At 38.8% G+C, this 23,307-nt stretch overlaps 1 protein-coding gene across 1 annotated transcript in view; it reads left to right on the forward strand.

The window, feature by feature from the left end:
- The window catches only part of RNF115 (ring finger protein 115), a 73,756-nt gene that overhangs the window by 17,193 nt on the left and 33,256 nt on the right, over positions 1 to 23,307 (forward strand). Inside the window, exons 2-3 of the mRNA XM_012807652.2 lie at positions 3,420 to 3,478; positions 8,726 to 8,786. Of these exons, the coding sequence (XP_012663106.1) occupies positions 3,420 to 3,478; positions 8,726 to 8,786 (120 nt within the window). The remainder of the gene's footprint in view (positions 1 to 3,419; positions 3,479 to 8,725; positions 8,787 to 23,307) is intronic.

Consider the following 23,307-nt stretch of genomic DNA (forward strand, 5'->3'; position numbering starts at 1 on the left):
AAAAAAAAAAAAAAAAAGAAAAGGGAGGAAGAATATAACCTAGTTTAAAAAGGGAACCAGTCTCTAGAAAAAAATCAGGGTCTTTGACCTAGAGTTGTGATTTAGCTTGAAATTAAAAGAGTGTAGTGGGTAATGGCCTGTGAGCTGTGATGTATTTGAAACATTTTATGTTTCCAATCTTAATTGGGAGTTTCCGAACTATTTTGCCTTGTGATATATGACTAATTTAATACTGTGATCTTTAATTTCAACTATCAGACTAGGTAGGAAATAAGCCTCTTCTGTTTTAGATAAAATATAAACAAAGTTGATAATGAAGATTTAGAAAATCAAAGCTTGTGGAATTAGTTAATAAATAGTAAGTCTTTCTGTTGCATGGTATACTAAATAAATACTGGATACAAATTTGTATAGGATTCAAGCGTATGTAAGTTTCACATTGTGGGATTTGATATAAGTAGGTGCTAGCCTATAGATCACTGTCCTGTCAAGATATCACATTGTGATAAATGATTCTTTGAAATATATAAGAAAAAATAATGCATTGAAACCATATTTTCCCTTTTCTTTCTGTATTTCTAGTGCTTTTTATCTTCTTGTGGTGTTCTTTTTAACTTGGTGAGTAAGTATCAAGGCTAAGGTAGGCTTAGAGAGTTTTTCCTGAAGCTGATACTGTTAATGTTAAAGAATATTTCTACTTGTGGGTATTTTTAGATGGAACAGGCAGTGGAACTTCTGAAACAGTTCATTCAAATATAATTGCTACTGAGTATCTTCACTGGAAAAGTATACAATGAACTTTTAGATCCTGGGGGAAAGCAGTTTAATTGGGTGGAAACAACTGGGTTTCTATTTCCAGTGATGCTGGGTAAGTAACTTAGATTTTCTGTTATGCTCTTCTTTTACAGTTGGGATAATAATAATGAATGACTTACTGAATTTTGAGGGATAAAACTTTGTGACCATGCAAACTATACACATTGGAAACATTTTGGAGAGAGGTTGGGTGTAAAGACTTGATGTATATTAATGTTAGCAAAGGAAAGATTCTTTAGTACTGGACCTATAGTGGGCACTTAATCTGTTATTATGGTTGCCTACTGCTCCCCACTTCCTAACATACCTGTTATGCTTAAAATTTGAACTCTGGTGGGGTGCAGTGGCTTATGCCTATAATCCAAGGGCTCTGGGAGGCTGAAGTGGGTGAATCATATAAGCTCAAGAGTTCGAGACCAGCCTGAGCAAAGTGGGACCCCATATCTCTTAAAACTAGGAAATTTTTAGCCAGGCATGGTGGTGGGTACCTGTAGTCCCAGCTACTTGGGTGACTGAGGCAAGAGGATTGTTTGAGCCCAGGAGTTTGAAGTTGCTGTGAGTTATGACACCAGGGCACTCTAGCTTAGAGCAACAGAGTGAGACTCTTGTCTAAAAAAATAAATAAATAGGCTTGGTGCCTGTAGCACAGTGGTTGTGGCACAAGCCACATACACCAAGGGTGGAGGTTTTAAACCCAGACCAGGATAGCTAAACAACAATGACAACTGCAATAAAAAATAGCCAGGCGTTGTGGCGGGTGCCTGTAGTCCTAGCCATTTGGGAGACTGAGGCAAGAGAATAGCTTAAGCCCAAGAGTTTGAGGTTGCTGTGAGCTGTGACGCCACGGCATTCTACCAAGGGCAGCTTAGTGAGACTCTGTCTCAACAACAACAACAAAAAATAAATAGAATAAAATAAAATAATAAAAATAGAAAAATTAGCTGGGTGTGATGGCAGGTGCCTGTAGTCCCAGCTACTCTGGAGGCTGAGGCAAGAGGATCAGTTGAGCCCAGGAGTTTGAGGTCACTGTGAGTTAGACTGAAGCCAGGGCACTCTAGCCTGGGGCAACAGAATGAGATGTTGTCTCAAAAAACAAAATTTAGAGTTCTGTATCTGGATATGTTAGAATGTTACTATGGTCTGGGTATTAGGGAGAAACTTGGAAGTAGAGAAGGACTGTGTTTGGTTCCTGTTTTGACTTTTACAAAGTTTCCTTAATATATGGAAAATTCCCCTAAGATTCTCCTAAATTGAAGATTATATTTGAAAAAAATTCAGGAAAATAGTAAGCACTTAAAATCCAGTATGATTGTAATCTCACTGTGTAGCATGACTAAATTGTGATTATGACCAAGGAAAGACAAGTTGCTTTATTTATTTATTTATTTTTGAGACAAAGTCTCACTTTGTTGCTCTTGGTAGAGTACTCTGGCATCATAGCTCACAGCAACCTCAAACTCTTGGGCTCAAGTGATTTTCTTGCCTTAGCTTCCTGAGTAGCTGGGACGATAGGTGCTCACCACAATGTCCAGCTAATTTTATTAATGGTGTCTTGCTCTAGTTCAGACTGGTCTTGAACCTGTGAGCTCAGGCAATCCACCTGCCCCGGCCTCCCAGAGTACCAGGATTACAAGTGTGAGCCACCATGCCTGGCTGTACTATACACTTTAAAAAGGTTAAGATGGGTTGGATGTGGTAAGGCTGAGGGTGGGAGGATTGCTTAAGGCCAGGAGTTTGAGACTAGCGTAAGCAAGAGCGAGATTAATAGATTTTAAATCAGACTACTAAAGTATGCAAGAGATACGTGTGCATTGTTTACTTTGATAATCAGAAAAGGAAGAGCTTCTGAATTCTAAAATGGTTTTGTGTTTCCTGTAATATTGATTGGAGGAGAGAGAGTCCATGGGTATGAAGTTTGCTTTATAGTTAGCTACTTTTACCAAGAATAATTAACAGGGTGTTTGGAAAGAATTTTGGCTGCTTTTCCCTGTCATCAAAATAAAATTATTTAGAAAGGTTTGCCATTGAGCACTTCTACAGTTTGGTAGAACTGTAAGTGTGCTGTTGAAAGCACCCTGTCTCTGTGAAAGGGTTGTGGGAACCATGCCTGGGATTATGAAGAGAGGACTCAGGCATTCCTCTATTCTAAATCAGTTTGATTGATTTATGTTGTTACTCAGTTTATATCTCTTGTATATACATAGTAAAAAAATAGCAGTTCTATGCCATAAGTATTATAATATTTGACTGCTTTGATATATAATAGTGGAGCCTTTTCATTAGATTTGAAGACAAAATTAGATAATGAATTTGTTCCAGCTAAAAAGTAAATCAACTTAAATTTTAAAAAGAAAGAAAAATAAAACTTTTACACTCTTCCTTTCAGCTTTAATGGAGACTACTTATGTGGCTATGAAGCCATACTGCAAATGTCTTGTGGAAGTCTGTATTTGCCAGAGCATAGTATATAGGAAAACCATTCTGGGAGTGAGCCAAGTACATACGACATCTCAGAACATCAGCTGTGTAAAGTGTTATTCTGAAACTGTGTATGGCACTTGGCTTTCTAATGAAAACTTTTATTTATTTTCTTTGTCTTATAGGAATATATTTGTCCCAGATGTGAATCAGGCTTTATTGAAGAAGTGACAGATGATTCCAGGTATTGTACAAGCTCATGAATAAATCAGGCATTGTGTTATCAAAACTTTTCTTTCCGGATTGACTAAGGGAATTGAAAAGAATTTGTTTTATAACATACTGTCTGTCAAGAGACAGAGAGAGAAAGAGAGAGAAGGGAAGGGAGGGAGAAAGGAGAGGAGGAAGAAGTAAAGAGAAGGGAAGGAGAAGTGGTAGAGAGAGGAGGGTGGAGAAGCCTGAGCACATGCACAAAAGACGACAAAAGAATGGAAGAGAGATAGGAAAGAGAAGGGAAAATTTGGAAAGTGATAAGATAGTGGGTGTGATGAGATCCGCTGCTTCTGATTGAGTGTAGCCTCTGTACCATACCTCTGTGCTCATCTCAGAGTAAATTTGGTAAGTTTTCATTTATATTCTGAGGGTTTTCTTAGGTTAATTAGTTGGTTTGTAGTGACCACTCTGTTGTCTGAAGTTTAAAATGCTATTTTACCTCTTTGGGGGATAGGGAGTGACTTCTGGCAGAGATATCTAGTTAAGGTAAACAGACTGCTCTGGTCAGGGAAACTGAGTTGTTACTCTGCTTTGAGGAAGACTTAAGTCTCTCTCTTTTTCTCCCTACCCTACCCAACCCTACCTTCTCTTCCCTTTCTTTCCTTTCTTTTCTTTCTTTTTCTTATAGAGACAGGGTGTCACTCTTGCTTAGCCTGGTCTTGAACTCCTGAGCTCAAGCAGTCCTGCCTTGGCCTTCCAGAATGTTAGGATTATAGGTGTGAGCCTCTGTGCCTGTCTGGTCCTTTGTTCTTATTAAGATTGTTGCTGTCAAACTTATACCATCTTGCCATTATAATATTAATATTTGGGTTTGTAACACTTGAAATTTGTTTTTATACATCTTAGTAAAGGCATAAAGCTGATAAAAGGGGGAAGTATTTCAGAAAGTGACAATATTTATATGTTCTTTCTGGTTAATATGAATAAAACTATAAAATCTTAATTATTAAATCGGGTTGATAGGAGGGCCTTTTTTGGCTAAACACAATGGCACAATTATTCCTTATCACAATTATCTGGTTAAACTATATTTGGATAGTTGAAGAAGTACCATCTGGTTAAAAAGAATCTATAATCTTGGAGTGACTTTGGGGATTTTAATGGCAGTAGATAATTCCTTTACTGTTGCTGTTGGCAGAATCTAAAGTCGAAGGTCTTTTCCACAACCAGGAAAACCTACACATTTTACAGTATGTACTATTATCTTTACTTTACTAATGATTGATGATTATACTTGTACGTGTAAATGAACTGGAGCTTTTGGAGCAGTATGTGGCATGGGATCTAGTTTGGTGCAAACACTTACTTAAATGTCAGTGGTCTTGGTTTTAAATGATACAATACTAGCACTAAATCTGTAAGATTAGCATGACAGCAAATATCAGTTTTGTGTGGATAGCATGTTAACTGGGGACAGCTTTTTGTTTGTGCCTATTGTAATTCCATCAAATACTTGTTCAGGGAGTTATGCTCTGCATGTGCTAAATAAAGGATATATTCGTTGTGGGGGAGCAATTACTGGGCTTATTTTTTCTAAGTTTAAATTATTTTTTAATTTACTTTAATTAAATTAATTAATTAATTTATTTTTATTTTTGCAGTTTTGGGCCAGGGCTGGTCTTGAACCCGCCACCTCTGGCATCCTACTCCTTTGAGCTACAGGTGCTGCCCTAATTTTATTTATTTTTTTGAGACAGAGTCTCACTTTGTTACCCTCAGTAGAGTGCCCTGGCTTTAGCCCAGCTCACAGTAACCTCAGACTCCGGGGTCAAGTGATGCTCCTGCCTCAGCTTTCTGAGTAGATAGAGCTACAGGCAGCCACTACATTGCCCAGCTAATTTTTCTATTTTTGGTAGAGACAGGATCTCACTCTTGCTCAGGCTGGTCTTGAACTCCTGAGCTCAAGCAGTGCCTCCCACCATGGCCTCCCAGAGTGCTGGGATTATAGGTGTGAGCCACTGTGCTCAAAAGTTTTAATTTTTTAAATTTAATTTTTTTTGTTTTGTTTTGTAGAGACAGAGTCTCATTTTGTCACCCTCGGTAGAGTGCTGTGACATCACAGCTCACAGCAACCTCCAACTCCTGGGCTTAGGCGATTCTCTTGCCTCAGCCTCCCAAGTAGCTGGGACTACAGGAGCCCTCCACGACTCCTGTCTATTTTTTGTTGTAGTTTGGCCAGGCTGGGTTCAAACTCACCACCCTCAGTATATGGGGCCAGCACCCTACCCACTAAGCTACAGGTGCCGCCCACCACTGGTCATTAATTTTTAATTTTTTTTTTTAAGCTCTGTTACCATAAAATACAGAGGAAATTTTGAAGAAAGGGAATGCTGAGAGAGTTTCAGGGAGAGTGGAACCCCCCAACTAGAATTAATTTCAGTAACCAAGGATATTTTATTATTATTATTTTGAAAGGATATTTTATTATTTATTTATATATTTTCTTATGTTCCTTTTGAAAATTCCAAAATATTAAGGGAGTACAGATGTTTATATGGCTTTTAGTGTGCCCATCCCCTCAATAGTGCAATAGTGTTCATGGTACCTGATAGGATAGGTACTCCTCCCCACTCCCCTTCCTCTCCCTTTCTTGATTTCCTGTGACCTTTACATCTCTTTGTGCCCATACAGGCGCATCGATTAGCTACCAGTTATTAGAGAGTACATGGGTGCTGTTTTTCCATTCTTTTTTTTTTTTTGAGACAGAGCCTCAAGCTGTCCCCCTGGGTAGAGTGCCGTGGCATTACAGCTCACAGCAACCTCCAACTCCTGGGCTCAAGCGAGTCTCCTGCCTCCACCTCCCAAGTAGCTGGGACCACAGGCGCCCACCACAACGCCTGGCTATTTTTTGGTTGCAGCCGTCATTGTTGTTTGGCGGGTCCGGGCTGGGGATTCGAACCCGCCACCTTAGGTGTACGTGGCTGGCGCCTTAGGCGGGTGAGCTATAGGCGCCGAGCCTGTTTTTCCATTCTTGAGATAGTTCACTAGGATAATTGTCTCCAGTTTCATCCAGGTTGCTACAGAAGTCATTATTTCATTCCTTTTAATTGATGACTATTACTCCATGGTATATATATGTATATACAACATTTTCTTAATCCACTCATGAATTGGTGGGCATAATCAAGGATATTTTAATCCCTGAAATTGTAGTAAAGTCAGGAAAGACGATCCCTGGAAGCCTGTCTAGGTTTGAGCAATAAAATGAACTCACAGCCACCCAACTTTGTTTTTTATCGTGTATGGTACTTTGTTTATTTATTTATGAACGCATGCATGCATGAGACAGGATCTTGCTCTGTTGCCCAGGCCAGAGTGCAGTGGCACGATCATAGTTTACTGTGGTCTTAAACTTCTAGTCTCAAGCTTTCCTCCTGCCTCAGCCTCTCTAGTAGCTGGGAATACAGACATGTTCCACCACACCTGGCTATTTAATTTTTTTTTTAGAGATGGAATCTTGCTATGTTGCCCAGACTGGTCTCAAACTCCTGGCTTCAAGTGATCTTCCTGCTGCTGGGATGACAGGTGTGCACCTGGTTAATTTGCTACTTATTTAGGATAGATGTTCAGGTACATTAGGGCCTGCTACACATGGGAAGTGAGTTTTACTAATGTATTTTCAACTCTGAAACAAAATGGGTATTAAGTGGTTTTTAATCAGAGAATAATGCCTGAGAGTGATTGCACAAAGAATGGCATTAGCTTTGCTTTTTTACTTTTGGTTTCAGACTAACCAGGGTGTGTTCGTTTTTTTTCAATGAGCTTAACACCATGCCGTTGTTGGTATTATAATTCTGAAAATGAAAACTATTTGTGGTAGTCTGTGGACTTCATATCATTGGGGTGAGTGTGTATATGTATGTTTGTGTGCTTATGTGTATCTTATGAAGTAAAACTATCCAGCAGTTCTTATGATCCTTCCCATCCCCTTGTCCCCAAAGCGTAAGCCCACTTCTTCTCTTTATAAATTCCATGGGAACAGTGAGATTTAATATTTCTCCCCACTCTTTAGGGTTTGGGAATAGGTAGTTATTTTATCATTTATATGTGTGATAATAATTCAGCAACTTTTATTTTTGTGTTATCAACATAGATTGTGTCGTTGCAGGGTTTTTTTTTTTTTTTTTTTTGAGACAGAGCCTCAAGCTGTCCCCCTGGGTAGAGTGCCGTGGCATTACAGCTCACAGCAACCTCCAACTCCTGGGCTCAAGCGAGTCTCCTGCCTCCGCCTCCCAAGTAGCTGGGACCACAGGCGCCCGCCACAACGCCCGGCTATTTTTTTTGGTTGCAGCCATCATTGTTGTTTGGCGGGTCCGGGCTGGGGATTCGAACCCGCCACCTTAGGTGTACGTGGCTGGCGCCTTAGCCGGTTGAGCTATAGGCGCCGAGCCCGTTGCAGGGTTTTTTAAGGGGTAAGTGGGCTGTATAATGTCTGACACATAATAAACACTCTGCATGTATTGGAAACATTGATAATATGCAGACTTTGCCCTTTGAATTTATATTTATAAAATGAGGGGACAGGGTTGAAATGGGTGAGACAAAATCCTAGATATTTATAATATAAGGTAGAATTTAGAATAAAAATCAGAATGCAGGAGAGTGTGGAGGAGTCTCATTTGGTTGGTAAGTTAAAAGATTTAATGAAGGACAGCATTTGAGATGCATTCTGAAGAATGGGTAGGGTAATCAAAGAATAGGATAAACTATTAGAAGAAGAAATATTTACTGAATGCTTTTATAATGTGCTAGATACAGTACTAGGCCCCTTACATACTTCATTTAATATTCTCAAGAAGTATTAATTATTTGTAGCCTCAAGTATTGTGTTCATCTGGTAGCTGAATGGTTTCTTAGTGGGACATTGTCTTTTTAGCCTCTTTGAGGATAAATGTTTATTTTCTTCTTTTGCTAGGTCAAATTTGAATTGCACTGCTGGTGTGGGTCCTTCTTTGTTTTCTATGGCAGCCCTTCTCCCCAGTTTTGCACTTGAGTCAGCCTTGATTCACTTGGAAATTACTTGATTTTTGTGCTTTCTGTTATTTTTTGTAGATTAATCCACACATCAGTTTTTTATAATTTCCTTTATCAGTGTTCTGTTGGGATGAGTTATTTTTCCTTATTGGGCTTTGTTCTCATGATGCTATTCTATATTTAGCTTCTGGGAAGGAAGCTGTTCCTAGGAATAGAATCACCACTCATTCCTTTTTCTTTTTAGTTTTTTAGGTGGTAGTGGCAGCAGCCGGATAGACAATAGCACATCAACACATTTTGCAGAGGTAAGTTTTCCTGTAGAGATTCTTTAGGTAGTGGGTGGGTGTTAAAATTATGACATATATGGGTATTCACATCCCACTGCAGCAAAACATTGGAGTTTATCTGAATTGTATAAGAAAAACGTGGGCTAGAGTAGCCATTGGAAAAGATTTGTGTTTTTAGTAGTTGGAGCTTGGACATGTTACTGTTCATAAATCCTTGATCAGGAGAAAGTAATAGCCTCAAGCAGTACTCTTTTAAACCTGGTGGTGTTTTTAATTCTGTTTTCTGTTTTGTTACTGTGTATGTGGTGTGAGAATAAAAAGCCTGTGCTCTTTTTGGAATAATAGCGTTACAGACACTGCTTTAGTGGCATGGCAACCAGGTAAAGAGCATCCACGAGGACTTGTTACTGAGGTCACAATGAAGTGTAATCTTCAACATTGCATGGAAGTCCAGTTTTTAGAGTTTACCACTAGTCAACATAGTAGTTTGGTATAGATTAAGGATAAGATATTTACTTACTTTTCAGAACCCAAGATAGGACCTGTAATTAATTTCTACTTCTTTGTATGATGTGGCATCCACATTTTTTGGGAAAAGCAAAAATCTTAATGATGGTTTGAAAATAGGGCATTTAATCTTCAACCTTGAATATCATTTTATATTAAATTCAGAGTAATTTTCTCTTTTCCCTTCATTTATTGACCTAAGCTTTTCTCTTTAATTGTCTTTTAAAAAAATTAACTATTTTTAAGTATGCAATTCTTTGGCATTAGCCCTGTTTGTTTTTAATCATTTTAGAGACTAGAGCCTAGAGGGTACAAACCAGCTTAGCCTACAAAAAAACACTAATTTTTTTTGCTTTTTCTTCTCTATCAGTATGCCCTATCGCCATACAACTCACTTGGCTCTAGAAAGCTGATGTATGCTAGAAGAAAAAAGTTAAATCTCATGATTAGAATTTCTTTGTGATTTAGCCTTTTCCAGAGATAGTTGAGGTACAGAGGAGGATAGCAAAATATTTTTTTTTTGTTTATTTTGTGTGTAAATTGAAACTGTATTAGCAGTATATTTGAAAAGTGATATTTAATAAGAAGCCCATAAAACCTAAGTTTGTCTCCTTTATTCTCTGAGAATCATCACAAGACCTGTGGCCCTCCAAATTTTCATGTTGTTAAATTTGTGTTCAAGAAACTTGATAAATGTTTGGGTAATAGTTCTGTTTTATAAAGGGTATTTTCTTTTGATTATGATCTGTGGTACTTCCTAATATCCATTATTAAGTTTTTTGATTTACTCTGAACTGCCTTGGTAGATGAGTTGATTAGAGTGTGATTTCAGACAGATCATGTCTTTGAACTCCCACTTTTATTTTCTTATTTTGATGGATTGAAAACACTATTCAAAATTTATTCTGCCTGCAAGCCCTGGAAGCTTTTATGATTTTGGTATATTTTCCTCTTATAAGTGCTATTCCTGATAATACAGATTGTCTCTTACCGAATATGCATATGCAGAAGAAACTTCATTTGGTTTTCCTTAAGTTTTCTTTTTTAGGTAATGGAAATAGATTGGTCCGTCAGTTTCACAGGTATGACTCACCAGGAAGACATACTTTGAAGAAGAAAAATAAATATATGTAGTCATTTTCCTAATTTTAGTAATGCTAAATCTGACACTGATGGCATGAGCTGGCCTTCAGGTGTTAAAGTAATTTTACTGAGTCATAGCTGAGAGGTCAAAGACTGAAAATAAAAGATTATTCCGAAACGTAAACGAAAGGAAATCAGAGTCCAGGTTCTGTGTGGACAGTGTGGCCTTTATTTCCACCTGAGTGTGAGCCAGCTGAGTCTGAGAAGGGATTCAGCTCGTGGGTTAAAGTAGATGGGAATTTAAAGGGTCTGAGGGGTAGGGATTAGCACATTCACTCTTTTCCTAGGTGAGACGTTCATGCACTGATTTCTTCCTGGGTGGGATGGTTCTATTTGGGCAGGTTCTACATTGGGCCCTTTCGTACCCTTGGGCCCTTTCATACCCATCTTTTTAGTCTATTATAAGGAGGCAGGGTGATGGGCGTAGTGTCTCTTTGAGTGCTTACTGGGTTTGAAGGGCAGCATGGGCTACCTGTAAGGAAAATGGGAGGGGGAAGGGAGTGGTATTTACAGAACACTCTTAGGTCTTCAGTCTAAACTGGTTGATATCCATGTAGAGCTGGTTTTTCAGGAGACTGCCAGGTCCATAAATCAGGAGATGAGGCAGAGGATTACTGGTCTGAAACTGGCAGAAAATAACCAAGGAGGCCAGGAATGGAGCACCACAAGGGTGGAGTAGCATGAGCCCTCAGTAAGTTACTATCAGTTCTCACCACTGAGATCTCTGTTTTAGAGGACCTTTAAAAGATGGCAGTGTAGAAAAAGTTGCTCTCATGTTTATTTTTAAAGAGATTGGCTTACCTTCCACTAGAAGAAATACTGAATTCTTGTGATCATCCAGGGAATCGTCACTCTTCAGCAGCTAGGCCCAATTTAGTCAGGTCCTGGGAGTGGCTGCACAGTAGATCCTCAGAAGGACCTGAGCAGTCAGACTTCCAGTGAGGACTTGTGCAGGCTAGGTGTGGCTTCTGGGGGAAGATTTGGATTGGGGCACTGCTTTTCCCGGTGTAGCAACCCTACATGGTCCCAGAGGAGATTTTCCTTTTTTGGACTTCCTAGAGGAGGTTTGAGAAGTAGCCAGGTTTTGTCTAATGGTGGAAGCCAATAACTGGAGCTCTGAGAGGTGCTGCTATTTACAGGCCTCTTCTTGGTTATTAAAGACCTTAAAGGCCAGGCCAGTGAAATCTTTCTGGGAGGTGAGGGGTCTGAGGGCCCTGGGGTGATTTTTGGAGATTTTTTTTCTGAATATCAGGGCATAGTGAGAGATAAAATGCACGTTCATAAGGTGGAAGTGAGGATAACATACAAATCCTGCGGTCAGATCATCATACGCCTGGGTGAGATATCTAAATTCTTTTTTTTTTTTTAGACAGAGTTTTACTATGTTACTCGGTAGGGTGCTGTGGTGTCATAGCTCACAACAACCTCAAACTCTTGGCCTCAAGCAGTTCTCTTGCCTCAGCCTCCCAGGTAGCTGGGACTACGGGTGCCCGCCACAATGCCTGGCTACATGTTGCATTTGTCATTGTTGTTTTAGCTGGCCTGGGCTGGATTCGAACCCGCCAGCCTCGGTATATGTGGCCAGTGGCATAACCACTGTACTATGGGTGCCAAGCTAAGATATCTAAATTTTTGGGAGTATTTTGTGGGATCTGTGGAGAATGAACCTAGTTTCTGACTTATGTGGGACATGTCTGAGAGAGAAAAGGGAACATGAACCCTGACCATACCTTCTGTTACTTCAATCTCTTGGAGGGGGTATAGAGGTTGTGGTGGTCCTGAAGTGGAAGGTCCAAAGGTGAGGCCAGATCTAGGTATGAGGTGGGGAAATTGGGTTCGCCAAGTTCCCTCCCTGCCCTGGCACGCCATGTTTCCTTCTCTGCCACCCAGAGGCGACATCTTTTCTTTCCCGCACCCCCCCATGCCATCTTTTTTTTGTCCACATGTAGCAGAAGGTGGGTGGGGAGTGGAGGGACAGAAGGGGGTGTCTGCTGAGCCAAAAGAAGATGATGGAGATTCAGATGGGTCGGGAGGGCTGGTTTGGCCTGTGTAAGGAAAATTTGAGAGTGTTCACAAGACGAACACAAAGAAGGAGTATTTCAGAGGAGGAGGAAGGCCTAGATGTAGGAATCACTGACCATTTACCTAATCTCTGACAGTGATTTTTGAGATAGATGAGGATTGAAAGGTCAAAGATGCATTTTCAGGCCATTGTCTAGTTTGTACATAGGCCAAGCAGTATTATAGAAAAAGATGGGATGTTTAGGTTTAAGGTCAGGATAGAGCCATAGAGACTTGAGGTGAGCTAAAGGCAGCTTAAAGGTGAAGAAGAGGAAATCCATGACTGAGCAGTTCCCATATAGGAAACTAGAGGTTAAAAAAAAAAGGTTAAAGCAAGGATGTAAAGAGAACTTGTGAAGAGGAGGAGGAAGGAGGTGACTGAGACTGGGGTCAGGAAGGTTACCAGGCCTCCACCTGTGACCTTTGACCATCTGGAGAAGAGTGGCTGAGTCCCATGGGAGGGTGTCCCCATACATGAGGCATTTGCCAGGGTTAGTGTGTGACTGGTACTGGATTTAAGAGGCATGGACCACTGGAATTTTTCTGCCCAGAGTGGGGAAAGGGAAAAGACGTTAAAAAAAAAAGCTCAGAAAGGGGTTCTGGACAAATGTTCACCTCGCCATTAAATGGATAAATTTTGGGCAGAGTTTGGAGGAGTCCCTTGTTTCCCTGTGTCTCTTTGGAACAAGAGTCTGTATAGTTGGGCGTGACAGGGTGCAACTTGGCCCCCCAAGGGGGCTTCTCCCCAACATGCGTTCTTGGCACCACAATGAGAGGTCAACGACCGAAAATAAAATTATTCCAAAATGTGAACGAAAGGAAATCAGAGTCCAAGTTCTGTGTGTGCAACATAGCCTTTATTTCCATCTGGGTGTGAGTGAGCTGAGTCACAGAAAGGAGTCAGCACATGGGTTAAGGTAGATGGGAATTTAAAGGGTTGGAGGGGTAGCACATTCACTCTTTCCTCGGTGGGACATTCATGCACTGATTTCTTCCTGGGTAGGATGGTTCTTTTTTGGGGGGAGGTCAGTTCTATTTGGGTGGGTCTTACATTAGGCCTTGTCCATAGCATGTGACTTGGTGTTCGTTAGTAGCAACAGGGTTTGTAGCTAGAACATGATTATGCCTTTTTTTAATCTCTGTAGAATTCCCTTATCATCATGCCACAATATTTAATTTTTTTCTTTTTTTAAGTGATGTTTTGCATTTTAAAATTGGAAAAAAATCTGTCTTTATAAAGGTATAGAAGTTGCCAGGGATTGAAAAAAATTAGCTAAGAAGTGTATACTGAGTGTTTCATTGCCTGTAAGGAACTTAAAATTTAGTTAAGGAGCAAGTACAAACACATGAAACAAATAACAAGGAAGAATGCACAGAAAGTATAATAAGGTTATTGTGTGATGTATGTAACAAGTAGTCATTAGGAAAAGACATCATGGCTTGGCACCTGTAGCTCAGCGGCTAGGGCGCCAGCCACATACAACAGAGCTGGTGGGTTTGAATCCAGCCTGGGCCTGCCAAACAACAGTGACAACTATAACCAAAAAGTAGCCAGGCGTTATGATGGGCGCCTGTGGTCCCAGCTACTTAGGAGGCTGAGGCAAGAGAATCACTTAAGCCCAAGAGTTTGAGGTTGTTGTGAGCTGTGATGCCACAGCACTCTACCCAGGGTCAAAAAAATAGAAGAAAAGAGATCATATAACATAGTGATGAAGAGCACAGCCTCTAGAACCAGATTGCCTGAGCTCAAATCCTGGGTCTGCACTTACTGGTGGTATAACCTGGGCAAAATTACTTAGAATCTCTCAGTGGCTATTTCCCTGCCATAAATTGAGGAACATAATAATATATACTTCATAGGAATATTGTGAGAATTAAATAAGTTAATACATGGTAGGTGTATGGCCAGGTGGCTCACACCTGTAATCCTAGCACTCTGGGAGGCTGAGGCCTGTGGATTGCCTGAACTCAGGAGTTTGAGACCAGCCTGAGCCAGAGTAAGCCCTCATCTCTAAAGAAAAAAAGAAAAAGCTGGGCATTGTTCCAGGCACCTGTAGTCCCAGCTACTTGGGAGGCTGAGGCAAGAGAATTGCTTGAGCCCAAGACTTTGAGGTTGTTGTGAGCTGTGACGCCATGGCACTCTGCCAAGGGCAACAAAATGAGATTGTGTCTCACCAAAAAAAAAATACATGGTAAGTGTGTAGACCTAATATGCCTACCACATAGTGAATGCTTAATGTTAGCCATTGTTAAGATTTCATCGAGAAGGTAAAACTTGTCTCCAGCCATACCATCCTTTATGTGCCTGACTCATATGATGAAGCTAAATAGGGTTGGGCTTAGTTAGTACTTGGATAGGTGGAAGGTAAAACTTGCAATGGAACCTTGAAGAGCAGGTGGGATTTAGATAAGCAAAGACATGAAAAAAGTTATCTCAAAACAGTATTATTAATCTGTAAGGTTTTATGCCCATGTCCCTGAAGTAAAAACTTAGACATAAAATCATATATAGAAATTAGAGTTATTTTTCTTTTCCCTATTTTAGTTGGTAATTTTAGAAAAGGCTCATGTTCAGTTTTGCTCTTTTTCTTCAACCAGAGCTGCTTGTGCAAGGAGGAGTTTTCTGCAATTTACTTATAAGTAAATTTACTAATACTTACTGAATTCTTAAAATACCGGACATATTAGAAGAGGCTTACTCCAAGAAAATTTCTGATAAAGCCAGCATTTGTTTATTTATTTATTTAAAGTGGGGCTAGGATGGGGAAACAGAGTGGTTAGGGTTGGGGGTGGGGGTGGGTTGCCAGTTAAATGGGAGCAATGTTTGAGTAATGTGTGAAGGTCAGTAGAGAAGTGAATCTACAAATGTTGCTATAGCACTTTTAGAGAGAATATGTCGCTTTACTCAAGTTCCTGATGATAACCTGGGGAAGTGAGCTCAAAGCTACCAGAAGGTTTCATTGGTTACTTGAAAGCTTCTGACCATGACCTGGTACCATTGAGACATCTGATCTTAAGAGTCTCAGCTTACCCCTAATGCATTATTTCAGAGTGGTTGTGGCTGCTGCCTTGGATTTGCAGAAAATAAAATAGATAGCTTCCTGGAAAAGGCTCCCAGGTATGCACAAAAAGGCAGGGTGCTCTAAGGAGTCAGATTTATATTTATTTAAATGAACTTTGTTTTTGTTACATAAGCAGCATTGCAATGGCAATAAAAAAAGTTTAAAAAATAAATCTTAAGTTTCGCTATTGTAAGAGCATCCTTTCTTCATGCATTTCCTTTCAGATTTTTTCCTGAGGATACTGAAAGATCCTAAGATACTGAAAGATACTTAGTAATAATCTTAAAACAGTTGCTAACCAGTTGGGGAGGTGGTCAGGGACTGACCCCGGGAGGTTTTCTAAGTAAGACAAGAGAACATGCAAAAATAAACTGGAGGTGGATTCAGCCCCTGACCCCATCATTGGTTAGTGATTGTTAAGATTTAAAAAATAAAGTTAAACAAAACCCCAAGAAAACAACAACAACAAAAAATTTAAAAAATTAAAAAAGAGGAAAAAAGAATATAAACCAAAAAGTAAGATGCCAAAAAAAGAAAATCTCCCATATTTGCATTACTTCATTATAGCTTTATTTATTTATTTTCTTGGCATAATACTTCCCGCTTGTAATATATATGCCTAATTACTGTTCCTAGTTATAATCAGAGTATGCCATATTAAATTTCTGCTTTTATAAATTTGCTTAGTTTTGTGTCATATACTTTTTCTTATCTCTCCATAGGTATAAGAGTTATATAACTCTATATTTTATAGCTTCATATTCTTTCATGTTTATATTATATTTGTTAAACAACTGTCCTGTGTTAGACATGTCTAATTATATGTGATGGTTGATCATTGACCATACTTCTTCCCTCCATCTCTAAGTCTAGAATATATTAAATTTTCAGAACCACTTCTTTTGCATTTGTGCAGCTTCCTAATACATGAACTGCATTGATCAGAGATATATTTATTGGTAGAGATTAGGCTCTTGTCTCTCACTAATCAGATGGGTCATTGCTCTATCAGGGAAGAATAATGAGGAATGAATGAAGAGGTCAGAAATGGAAATGAGAAATCTGATTCTTTCCTCTTAACCTTTAGATTTAAAAATTGCTTATGATTAGCAGACATCTGGGAGTAATATGACTGCAAAGGCAGGAACCATAAAAAATTAATAAATTGGACTTCATCAAAATTAAAAACTTATGCTGTACTTCATGACAGTGAACAAGATGAGTCACAGACTAGGAGAATGCCAATTATCTGATAAAGGACTTGTATTTAGGTCCTATAAATAGCTCTTAGAATAGAATAATAAGAAAATTGCCTAATTCTAAAAAATGGCAAAAGATTTGGACAATCTACTTCACCAAGGAAGATGAGATGTACAGATGGCAAATAAGTATGCAAACAGGTGCTCAGCATCATTAGTCATTTGGGAAATGCAAATTAAAACCATAATAAAAAATCATTGTGTATCTTTTGGAGTGGTTAAAATTTAAGACTAACCACACTAAATGTTGGTGAGGCTGTGGAGTAACTAAATCTGGAATTTAAAAATGGTATAACCACTATGAAAAACAGGTTAATATATATATTTTTTTATTGTTGGGGATTCATTGAGGGTACAAGAAACTAGGTTATACTGATTGCATTTGTTTGGTGAAGTCCCTGTTACAATCGTGTCTTTTTTTTTTTTTTGAGACGGAGCCTCAAGCTATCCCCCTGGGTAGAATGCCATGGCTTTACAGCTCAGAGCAACCTCCAACTCCTGGGCTCAAGCGAGTCTCCTGCCTCTGCCTCCCAAGTAGCTGGGACCACAGGTGCCCGCCACAACGCCTGGCCATTTTTTGGTTGCAGCCATCATTGTTGTTTGGCGGGCCTGGGCTGGGGATTCGAACCCGCCACCTTAGGTGTATGTGACTGGCGCCTTAGCCGCTTGAGCCACAGGCGCCGAGCCAATCGTGTCTTGCTTCCAAAAGGTGTGTCACACAATGAGACCCCCACCTGCCTCCCTCCCTCCCTCTCTCTGCTCTTCCAGGTTAATTGTTTTTTAATAAGATAAAATTACATCTATATGATCCAGCCACTTCACTCCCATGAGAAAATAAGGAATATATCCATATGTGTTCATATATACACAAATGTTCATGCTGTAGTAACTTTATTTGTAGTGGTCAGAAACTAGAAACAGTCCAAGAGTCTACCACGGATAAAGAAATTGTGGTGTTATGCATATTGTGGAACACCGTTCAGTAATAAAAGGGCATAGATCATTGATCCATGCAGAAATAGGGATGACTCTCAATATAATTAAGCTGAGTAAAAGGAGCTGGACAAATAATACATATAATAATAAGATTCTTGTCACATGAAATTCTAGAAAATAAAAAATTCTAGAAACTACAGACCCTGGAGAGATTAATGGTTACTTGGGGTTAGGGAGAGATAGGAGGGAAGAGTTACACAGAGGCACTAGGAAACATTTGGGTTTGATAAGTATGTTCCTTGTTTTGACTTAAGGTTTTTATAAAATTGCCTGTGAACTTTTTGAAATTGCATTTTTTTTTTTTTTTTGAGACAAAGCTGTACTCTGTTGCCCTGGATAGAGTGATGTTGCATCCTAGCTCACAGCAACCTTAAACTCTTAGGGCTCAAGAGATCCTCTTGCCTCACCCTCCCAAATAGCTGGGATTATAGGCATGTACCACCGTGTTCGGCTAGTTTTTCTATTTTTAGTAGAGACACGGTCTCATCTTTTTTTTTCTTTTTGAACAGAATTTTACTTTGTCTCCCTTGGTAGAGTGCCACGCTTGGGCTCAAGTGATTCTCCTGCCTCAGCTTCTTGAGTAGTTGGGACTATAGGCACCTACCACAACGCCTAGAGATGGGGGTCTCACTCTTGCTCAGGCTTGTCTGAAACTCTTGAGCTGAAGCAGTCTACATGCTTTGCCCTCCCAGAGTGCTAGGCTTACAGGTGTGAGCCACCGTCCCTGGCCTCAGGGTTTTCCTCTTGCTCAGGCTGGTCTCAAAGTTCTGAGCTGAGGCAGTCTACCCATCTTGGTCCCCCCAGAATGCTAGGATTATAGGTGTGAGCCACCCCCACGCCCCAGTCTAAAATTGTGTTTCTAAGGTTAGTAATTTTATAATTATTTACCCTCAGTTGACTCATATTTATAGACCATAATTTTTTTTAGTATAATTCATATATCTTGTAATTTACCCTTTTAGAGTGTATAATTCAGTAGTTTTAGTGTATTCAGACTCAACCATTACTATTGATTCTAGAACTTTTTCATATCTTCAAAAGAAGCCCTGAACTACTTATTTCTCCACAATTCCTCTGACTAAGATAACTAGCAATCTATTTTCTATACCTATGAATTTGCCTGTATAGGATATTTGACATGAATGGAATTATGCAATGTGTGATCTTTGGTGACTGACATTCTTTTCCACTTAGCATATTGTTTTCAAGGTTTATACCTGTTGTAACATATATCAGTACTTCATTCCCTTTTATGCTGCATAATATGGGTATCTATCATAAGGATATACCACATTTTGTGTATCCATTTATCATTTGAACATTTGAGTTGTTTACTTTTTGGCTGTTGCTGTTAAGTTTTTGTGTGATCATATGTTTTCAGTTTTCTTGGTTATATAACCAAGAGTGGAACCACTGGGTCATATGGTAACTGTTTTAAACTTTGGAGAAATAGATCATAATATTGAATAGATACTCATGTGATTACGGTTAGCACAGAGCAAATTCTGCTAAATAGAAAGTATTGTCCATTCTATTTTTATATTGAAATATGTAAATAGGTTAGCCCAAATATTAGCAGAAGTGTTGTCTTTTTACTTCTATTCGGAGTAGCTTTTTCAGTTTTTGAAGACAAGATTTATCAAATAAACTGCCTCTGTGATTCTTTTGGATGTTTCACCAAAATTTATCATAATGTTCTGTGTTAGTTTTTACTTATGTAAGCTATGTCCCAAATACCCAGTTTTTGATGTATGAGCTATTTTTTTTTTCTCTGTGCTTATCTAAGTCTATTCAGAGACAAATGACCTGAAGCTATTCTTATCCTTAGTGGTGCTTTAGTATAAATTTGTGAGGTGTGCTCTTTTTTTCCTGTGTTCTATGGATAGAGTACACTATTTTCAGGAGATTAAAATAGGCCACAAATGCATTGATGGTTACTATTAGTTTGCACTAATTTTCACCTCCCATACAAATAGCAAAATGCCTCATCCTGATGGTAAAGCTACTTTTGAGGTTGGCCTTTAGAGTTCTTATATGTTAAAAAGTATATAAATAACAATTTATAGTCATCTAAAGTATGTAATTATCAAAACAAATAATTGATATGAGCTTGGTGTTTGATTTTTCTTCTAGTCCAAATTTTAAAATATTTAATTTTTACATTATAATATAAATAATTGTTACCTGAAGAGTTGTTTTCTGTGAGCAGATGTTATAGAACTTTATATAGTACTTAGATGATTGAGAGCATGAAAGAGTCTGTTCCTACTTTTTCACTTACTGAAGGCAAATATAGTTTTGAGGTGTTTTTTTTGAGACAGAGTCTTACCGTGTCACCCTTGGTAGAGTGCTGTGGTGTCACAGCTGAGAGCAACCTCAAACTCTTGGGCTCAAGTGATTCTCTTGCCTCAGCCTCCCAAGTAGCTAGGATTACAGGTACCCGCCACAATGCCTGGCAATTTTTTTAAAATTACTTTTCATTAAATCATAACTTTGTACACTGATGCATTTATGGGGTTCCGGGTACTGCTTCGATATACAATGTGAAATGCTTACTTTGAACTAAGTAACACATCCATCACAATTATACTCATTTCTTAATAGTTTTGAAATGTACAATTGCATCATGCACATTAGGTGAGGTCCCCCCAAGTACTCTCCATCATACCATATACCCCCTCCCCTCTCCTCTCTCTCTGATTCCCTTCCACTTTCTGGACTATAGTTATGTTTTGCCATTTGTATGAGTATGCAGGTGGTTATATATTGATTTTATAGTAGTATTGAGTACATTGGATACTTTTTTTCCCCATTCTTTTTTTTTTTTAATTGAATGGTAACTATGTACATTAATGCACTTCTGGGGTTTTTTCCCCATTCTTGAGATACTTTACTAAGAAGAATATATTCCAGCTCCATCCAGGTAAACATAAAAGATGTGAAGCCTCCATCTTTTTTATGGCTGCATAGTATTCCATGGTGTACATATACCACAATTTGTTAATCCATTCATAGGTCAGTGGACACTTGGGCTGTTTCCATGTCTTGGCTGTTATGAATTGAGCTACAGTCAACATTCTGGTGCAGATGTCTTTGTTGTAAAATAATTTTTGATCATCTGGGTATATACCTAATAGAGGAATTGCAAGATTGAATGGTAGGTCTACTTTTAGTTCCTTGCGGGTTCTCCAAACTTCTTTCCAAAAAGGTCAAATTAGCTTGCATTCCCACCAGCAGTGTAGAAGTGTTCCCTTCTCTCCACATCCACCCCAACATCTATAGTTTTGGGATTTTGTGATATGGGCTAATCTTACTAGAGTTAGATGATACCTCAAAGTAGTTTTGATTTGCATTTCTCTGATGATTAAGGGTGATGAGCATTTTTTAATGTGTTTGTAGGCCAGGGCCTGTCTTCAGAGAAGTTTCTATTCAAATCTCTTGCCTACATAGAAATAGGGTTATTTATTCTTTTCTTATTGATTAGTTTGAGTTCTCTGTAGATTCTACTTATCAGACCTTTGTCGGAAGCATAACCTGCAAAAATCTCCCATTCTGAAGGTTGTCTGTTTGCTTTACTTACTGTGCTCTTGGCTGTGCAAAAGCTTTTTAGCTTGACCAGATTCCAGTAATGTATTTTTGGTGTTGCCTCAATTGCCAGGGGGGTCCTCATAAAATATTCTCCCAGGCCAATTTCTTCAAGTGTTTTCCCTGCACTCTTTTCTAGGATTATTATAGTTTCATGTCTTAAGTTTAAATCTTTTGTCCAGTGAGAATCAACTTTTGTCAATGGTGAAAGGTGGGGGTCCAGTTTCAGTCCTCTACAGGTCACCAGCCAGTTCACCCAGCACCATTTGTTAAATAGGGAGTCTTTCCCCCACTGAATATTTTTGATAGGCTTGTTGAAGACCAAATGACGATAAGTAGCTGGGTTCATCTCTTGGTTCTCTGTTGTGTTCTATAAATCTATCACTTGTTTTTGTGCCAGTACCGTGCTGTTTTGATCACTATAGATTTATAGGATAGCTGAAATCTGGTAATGTGATACCTCCTGATTTGTTCTTATTTCTGAGTAATGTATTTGCTATTTGAGGTTTTTTTCTGATTCCATATAAAATGCAATACTATTTCTTCAAGTTCTTTAAAGTATGACAGTGGTACTTTACTAGGGATTGCATTAAATCTGTAGATTGCTTTGGGTAGTATGGACATTTTAACAATGTTGATTCTTCCCAGCCATGAGCATGGTATGTTTTTCCATTTGTTAACATCTTCAGCTATTTCTTTTCTCAGAACTTCATAGTTCTCTTTATAGAGATGTTTCACATCCTTTGTTAGGCAAATTCCCAGGTATTTTATCTTCTTTGGCACTATTGTAAAAGGAATAGAGTGTTTGATTGTTTTTTCAGCTTGACGATTGTTGGCGTATATAAAAGCTCCTGACTTGTAAGTATTGATTTTGTATCCTGAGACACTGCTGTATTCCTTGATCACTTCTAAGAGGTTTGAAGTTGAGTCCCTGGGATTCAAGGTATAGGTCATATCATCAGCAAATAGTAAGAGTTTGATCTCCTCTGACCCTATTTGGATACCCTTGATCGCCTTCTCTTGCCTGATTGCCATGGCTAAGACTTCCATTACTATGTGGAATAGCAGTGGAAACAGTGGGCATCCTTGCCTCATTCCTGATCTGGGTGGAAATGTTTTCAATATTAAACCATTCAATAGGATATTGGCTGTGGGTTTGCTGTAGATGGCCTCTATTGGTTTAAGAAATGTCTCTTCTATGCCTATTTTCTTAAGAATTCTGATCATGAAAGGATGCTGGATATTATCAAAGGCTTTTTCTGCATCAATTGAGAGAATCATATGGTCTTTGTTTTTTATTTTATTGATGTGATGTATTATATTTATAGATTTGCGTATGTTGAAGCAACCCGGTAACCCTGGAATAAAACCAACTTGATCATGGTGTATAATTTTTTTGATGTGTTGTTGAATTCTGTTTGCTAAGATCTTTTTGAATATTTTTGCATTGATATTCATTAATGATACTGGTCTATAATTTTCTTTCTTTGTTGGATCCTTTCCTGGTTAGGGGATCAGGGTGATATTTGCTTCATAGAATATGTTGGGAAGTATTCCTTCTTTTTCTATGCTTTTGAAAATATTGTATAATATAGGTACTATTTCCTCTTGAAAGGTTTAATAGAATTTGGATGTGAAGCCATCTGGTCATGGACTTTTCTTTTTAGGGAGATTTTGTATTGTTAATGTTATTTCAGGGGTTGATAGAGGTCTATTCAAGATTTCTAATTATGTCTGGTTGAGTCCAGGAAGGTGGTGTGCTTCCAGGTATTGGTCCAGTTCCTTCAGATTTTCATATTTCTGAGAATAGAGATTTTTTTTGAGACAAAGCTTCAAGCTATTCCCCTGGGTAGAGTGCTGTGGCATCACAGCTCACAGCAACCTCCAACTCCTGGGCTCAAGCAAGTCTCCTTGCCTCTGCCTCCC

This window comes from Otolemur garnettii, unplaced genomic scaffold, assembly GCF_000181295.1.
Source record: "Otolemur garnettii isolate 467f Iridium unplaced genomic scaffold, OtoGar3 scaffold00073, whole genome shotgun sequence".
NCBI lineage: Eukaryota > Metazoa > Chordata > Mammalia > Primates > Galagidae > Otolemur > Otolemur garnettii.